Source organism: Acomys russatus, chromosome X, assembly GCF_903995435.1.
Source record: "Acomys russatus chromosome X, mAcoRus1.1, whole genome shotgun sequence".
Lineage (NCBI taxonomy): Eukaryota > Metazoa > Chordata > Mammalia > Rodentia > Muridae > Acomys > Acomys russatus.
The window spans coordinates 93740703-93747315 of record NC_067169.1 but is presented as its reverse complement, the minus strand read 5'-3'; the positions used below and the strand labels follow the sequence as shown (position 1 = coordinate 93747315).

At 51.0% G+C, this 6613-nt stretch overlaps 1 protein-coding gene across 1 annotated transcript; it reads right to left on the bottom strand.

The window, feature by feature from the left end:
• Nucleotides 1–779: 779 nt before the first annotated feature.
• LOC127185412 (homeobox protein ESX1-like) lies at nucleotides 780–3403 on the bottom strand. Its single transcript, XM_051141884.1, has 4 exons — nucleotides 3322–3403; nucleotides 2741–3155; nucleotides 2094–2139; nucleotides 780–875 (listed from the first exon to the last, which is right to left on the bottom strand). Exons 1-4 carry the CDS (start codon nucleotides 3401–3403, stop codon nucleotides 780–782), a joined length of 639 nt encoding a protein of 212 aa, XP_050997841.1.
• Between the last annotated feature and the right edge of the window lie 3210 nt (nucleotides 3404–6613).

The window sequence follows — 6613 nt, the reverse complement described above, 5'->3', positions numbered from 1 at the left end:
CAGCCTCGTTCATGCAAGTAGAGCTGCTAAGAAGCAAAGGCCCCTTAAAGCACTAAATCTTGAGTCCTGAGGCTTCTGCAAAGCATCTGACTAAATACCAACTGGAGACATGTCAGTCCAGTTCTCTGAGCGGGCGAGGGTGGGACCACGTGCTCCCTAGGTGGCAATGGAAGAAATGAGACCAGAACCTAGCTCTGGCCTGGATCGGTGGATTCTTTTCTCCCCTTGAAGCCGCAGGAGTTCCGGCCAATGTGGCTCCCAGTGCCCTGCAGGTCCACAGAGAGGGAGGGCATCACACATTCTGTTCACTTTCCTCCTCCCCATCACACCTGGGAGCAGCCCCTGGGAAGTTTCCAACACAGTCCCCGGTGGGCCCTACTGCAGTGTGGGGGGGAACAGCCAAGTCCGGAAACACACTGTCCTCTCATTGGGGACTTTTCCTGTCGCTTTTTATACACACCTTGTTCCCAGAGAGCGAGAGCAAGGCACAGCGAATGCAGCTTGACAACTTCACCCGATGAACCAACGCCTCTTTGCCACTCTGCTTCAGTGCCAGTTCTGGGACTGACTACTGTCCTCAAACAGTTACCCCCCACATTTTGCCAACATCAAAGCATCAGAACCAATGTATTTTGAATATGCATCTTTATTGGTAAAATACTTGTAGGGAAGAAAAGCTTTTCATGGCCAGCCAGGGTGGCCTAGACGTGGTAGCACGTGAAGACACCATCCTCGTCAGGCTCCCGGGCAGGACTGCACCGAAGTGCTGCTCCAAATCTTCAGGAAGCATTGTTCGGGGGACTGGGTGGCAAATTGCAGATCATCAGCAATCGATTATTTTTTCTGAAGATGGACCTTCGGGTTCTAAACCAATCCTACAAGCAGGAGAAAGGGTGCTTTAGCGCACGGAAGTGTGTCAGCATCAAAGAGCCCATCCTGTAACTCTGGATGCCTCTAAACTCTATTAGCACTTTGGAAGGTATGTAGAACCCACCCCAGGGGCTGGAGCATGCTAGGTATGTGAGCTACCACGGAACTCTTCCCCAAGAAGAAACAGTAATTATCCCATTGCCCGGAAACTGTTTATTTGTCTAACATCAAGAAAGTTTGAAGAGGTACCTCAGGCTATACTGATTGTCAGAGTGCAGGAACCAACACGTTTCATTCTCACTGAAACGAGGAAACCCCCCACTCAAGAAGCCCTTTAGGAGGTGTAATGGCACACGCAGTCCTTCAGCCCCAGAACAGACCATAAGCATTGCCTCTTCTGTGCATCGTTGCTATTTTAAATGTTTAATCCTTTAGGAAAGGATTCAGATCTAGCTCATGAGTTGTTCTTGGTCCTTGCTGTGGAAATGTATCAAAAAGAGAACTCTTCACGCCCCCCCCCACACCCAGAAGTATACAAAGGCCAGGGGCAGTCCCTCAGCCTTTGTGAGCACCCAGAATGTACATTTTTTTAGACAAAGGGCACTTCTTCCTGCTGGAGGCTTCCTGCCTAGCCTCCCAGCTTCCTGCCTGTATGCCTTTTCCATTTGGGGCATATGGTCTGGAAAAGGCAAGGGTGATTGTAAGAGTGGTCAGAGTGCACATACTCAACCAACAAACCACAGGTAAAGGTGCCATAGGATGTTGGGGGTCCTGCTGCCTGGTCAGGTCTCGGAACTAAGCTAGGCACCTGGCATTTACAGACCAGGAGAAGTCTGAGAAAAGATTTTCTGAGACATCCTGAGTGCCAGAGGTGAAGGTGGGTAAAAAAATAAAAAAAATAAAAACCACGCACTCTAGGGAGCAGATGTGGGGAGAACATGCTCCCTTCATTCGTGTGAGGCCTGAGTGCTGCACTGCCTCCAGAAAGGCTTTCAGAGCATACCACACCCATTGAGGGGCAGAAGAGCCCAGGCATCTCAGTTTTTCAGTTCTGGCAGTAGGCATTTCCTGCCTGGTGTCATTGTGAAGCTAGCCTGGCCATCGACTGCTCCATCAGCCTTGGGATAGCTCCAGGGTCCCGCTCTGCTGCTGGCCTTCTCTTGTAGACAGTAACATCACCAGATATGGGGCCCTTGCAACACAGTGTTTTTTAAACCACTTACCTGCACATCAGCTTCCGACACACCCATCCATCTTGCGAGATCCTTCCTGAAGGGGGAAAATTTTCCAACATTTAGGCTTTGTGCTGGGAATCAAGTGTCTTAGGAAATGCTCTATTGGCTTTTAAATGTTTGTGCCCACACTCGTGTGCAAGCACGTGTCCACATGCACAGACACCAATTCTTAACATTTACCTTAAGGCTCGCTTTAGCAACAGGTTTCTTTTCAGGGTCCATATTTAAGGGTAAGGTAACCCCCGAAACACAGATGCCTCTTTGATGTACTTAGAACACGAATGAAAATCAGTTGAGAGAGCATCCGCGATGAGAAGCGTGAGCAAAATTTTACCTTGAGGTGGAGTCCCTCCTCCATTTTCCCTGCCACACCTCAGGCTTCTCACCCACACCTACAGAAACTTTTCACACCAAGCACTGCTTAAAGTTCCCAATCTTGGGGTCACTTAAACGGGGCCACGAAACACACTCGTTCCCAATTGGCATAGCCCCCACTCCCACCCCGACCCCAGAACCTAAATGTCGGTGGAGGGTCCGAGCCGGGGTGGCGTGCTCTCGGGAGGAAATCGGAGGACCAGGAAGAACCAAAAGAAGAACCTCGGCAAACCAGGCGCCAAGCGGGGTGGTCAGCTTACCTTGCTCTCAGACTGGGGTAGCGAGTCTCATGGAAAAGACGCTCCAGATCCTGCAGCTGAGACAGGGTGAACCTCCGCCGACGGCGCCGGTGAGGCACCCTGTCCACAGCCGGTGGTGGATTCTGGGCTCCCTCAGGAATCGCTGCCTCTTGCTGGGGCAGCTCTTGTTCACTTTGGCCAGGATGGATCTTGTCCTCCATGGAGCCAGATGCACCACCGTCAGCCGGTCCTTCTCCCATTTCTTCTTCGTCCTCTTCCTCCTGTACTACTCCTGTGGCTTCCAGAGGCGGACTGACCTGAGCAAGCTCTTCTTGAGCAACGTTGCCTTGAGCAAGTTTGCCCTGAGCAAGCTTGACCTGTACAAGACCTGGCTTGCCTCCTTCCTCTCCAGAGTCCAGGAGCATCACATTCCCACCTGAAAGAGAAAAAGTACAAAGATAACGATCTGAGCATGGTGGCCCAGGGATTTTTGGAAAGCCTGGAGAGAGCTCATGGGCAGAGCTGGGTGCCTATCTACTGGCCTTCCACAGCATTTTTTTTCTTCCTGGGCTTTGCCAAAGCCCAGCAAGAAATTTACTGACCATGCTTTTGTTCCAGGTCCTCATCAGCTCCCAGACCAGCGAAACTCTTGAAACTGGGGCAGCAGCCTTGCTGAGACTCCATACTGGGGATCTTTCGACCACTTCCCTCTCTGCAAGCTTCAAAACCTGTGCGCTTGCCCGTCCGGCGCCAGAAATTTATCTCTGATCCTAGACCCGGAAGGGTTTTCGCTTCCTGCACCTCAACCAAATTACAGTGTATCCAATGATCTCTTCTGTCCTGCCTACCTGCACAGCCGCGGTGGGTGTGGGCTTGGTCTCTGAGATGCTGAAGCAGTTAAGGACTACAATGACCAGAGTGCTTTTAAAAGAATGCAGCAAGTGGGTGGGTGGGGGCGCAGAACTTGTGGCTCCAACTGGCTGTTTACCTGACACCTCTAGCCTCAGGTAAGGATGTTCTAATTTAGGCACAGGAAGTAGGTAACAGGAAGACCTCTGGCTCAGCAGGCTCTTGAGCCTGGTGGAATAATTTATTTAAATTACACGAATGCCCTTCAAACAAAATGGCAAACAAATCGTGCCTTAATAAGGTGGTCTTAATAACAGACTCCATCATGGATGCCCCACACGGTAGTTTGCCCAGATGCACACACTTTCCTCTGCCCTTACCTCAGTTTGCTGCTTGAATAGCCCTGCCTGATGGCAAATACTTGGGAAGGCCAGGGCAAGGTCCTCCTGAGAGACTGTCCTAGGGTGACCCAAGGACATCCAAGGTCATCAAAGATTGGCCTTGGGCACGGGCCCCCAAGTTGTTGTCTCACAGCCGTGAAGGTACAAGACACAAGGAGTAAACAGTTCCGGAGGCAAGCCTTCCCAAGAGGAATTGCAGGAAAGAGAGAAATGAAGGAAACTGTAGAGGCATCCCCAGAGTAAGAAGGTGGTGTTTCCAAAATTTCAAAGGGCCACTGAGCTCTGTCATGTGGGTTTTGTTCTTGATAGGATCGTGGCAGAGTCTGGATAGCTGCTGAGGCAAGTGTGAGGAGATGAGTCAGTTCTCTGGGGCAGCTGAGGCTGAGGCTGAGACCGAGGCCGAGGCGGGGTCCACATGGTCTGACCCACGCAGGGAGATGATGAAGCTTGGTTCACGTGTTGCCCACCAAGCTAGGGGAGGCTGACCCAAACCTCCCCCTCCATGGCCCTGTGTTCAGCCCTGTCTAAGGCTTTGTCAGCTGCTGACAGTGACTGGCTGCTCGCCAGTACTCACTGTCGCCCTGCCACCTCTGACATTTCAGCTGTCCCAATCGTCCCCCCAGCCCCCACCCCTGTTTTTTTACTCCTCTCTCTTTCTTCTCCCAGGTACCATGAAGCAACTGGAATTGTTCCCCCTTTTCTCCTCAGTCTCCAGGATGGTTGTGAAGGGCTTTCCTGAAACAGGGACCGGAGGCTTTCTAGAAGCTGTCTTTACTTATTCGCACCATTAGCTGCTGTGGAAGCCCGGCTATACTAGGAACCAATAGTGCCATGTGTGCTTTCCTTGAGGACTTGGTGGGCTGGCTGGCCCACTGATAGTAGCTGCAAGCCCTGTCCTTTTTCTCATCTGTCAGTTTGGCTGTCTCAGTCTCAGCCTGCACAGACTCTTCCTTTCTCATCCTGGCGTTTCTGGTTCGACTCTCTCAACCCTAACCCTCTTCTTAGCCCTAGAGTCTCTGCAACATATGCAACTTGCGAATTTGAACGGGGGTACTTTTTCCTCACTGCCAACAGAGCCCTAGCTCAGGCATCAGGACCAACCCTGGGTTCTGAGATGAACTCCCCAAGATGCTGCTTCCCAGGGTTTAGGGGAAGCAGGTAAGGAATCACACATGCGCCTAGGAGCTCTGTTCATTGCCAAGTCTGTTCACCGCCTTCGCTTTCTGCAGAGCTCCCAGGGCACTGGGCATATTCTCTTATTACCGGCAGCTTCCTCCCAGGACTTAGCAAAGTTGTGGTGCCAAGGGGTTTGTCTCTGTGATGGTGGACTCAGTGTGCGGAAAGGTGGGTGCTTGCTGTGGAGTCCAGCTGATTTGTGGAGTAGGCGGTGGGACTCTCTAACACAGGTAAACACCAAAGCCTGTCTGCTTTACTCCAAGCTGCGATCTCTGCTAGGGTGGAGACCAGCACCTATCTCTGCTTTTTACCCTTGATCCTCTTAACCTTGCTGTTCCTCTCATGAACCAATGGGAGGCACTGTACTCTGCTAGCTGCTCAATCCTACATACTCCTGCAGTGACAGAAAATGGGCACCAATGCCCAACTTTTGCAGTGTAACAACAAAATTATGTGAGCTCGGTTTAGTGCCCTGTGTCATTTTTCTTTCACATTCTCGTCTATGACTGGGTCTTTGGGGGTGAAATGCAGTAGTGAAATCTTATGGCTCTTCCTTGTTTGGTTACATGCTCAAAGCTTTAAGGTCAGTGATTGACAACCTTCCTGATGCTGTAACCCTTTACTACAGTTCCTCGTGTTGTGGTGACCCCAGCCATAAAATTATTTTTGTTACTACTTCAAATCTATAATTGGTACCATTTCGAATTATCTTTAAATTCTGTGTTTTCAGATTATCTTAGGTGACTTCTCTGAAAGGGTTATTCAGCTCCCAAGGGGGGGGGGGTCTTGACCCGAAGGTTGAGAACCACTGCTTTGCGTTAAGAAACGTGATTCTGGAACTTTTATGGTACTTTCTCAGCCAATTCTGCGCATCATAGTTATTGGATGAGGAACCTACCTGTACACAGTTTTTCCTGACCCACCCCATGGGAGAGAGTCAACCCCAACACTATTAACGATAGTCTGCTATGCTTGTAGACAGGAGCCTAGCAGAGATCTCCTCTGGGTGGCTCCACCCAGTAGTGCCTTGAAACAGATGTGGAGACACACACCCAAACATTAGGCTATACTTAGGGAGTCTTGTAGAAAAGTGGGAGGATGGATAGAAGGACCTGGAGGTGACAGGAGCTCCACAAGAAGACCAACAGAGGCAACTACCCAGGGTCCAGAGGGACCTGTGGAGACTGAGGCATCATCTATATGGATGTAGCAGATGGGCAACTCAGGCTTCACGTGGGTCCCCTAGTAAGGGGAGCAGGGGCTGTTTTTGACATGGACTCTCTTGCCAGCTTTTTGATCACTTCCCCTGGCAGGGCTGCCTTGCCAGGCCACAGAGGAAGAGGACACGGTCAGTCCTGATGCTACTTGATGAGTTGGGGTGGGTGGGTAAGGTGGTTCCCCTTTTCCAAGGAATAGGGGGACTCAAGGGAGGGGGTGGGACCAGGAGGAGAGGAAGAAGAGGGCTACA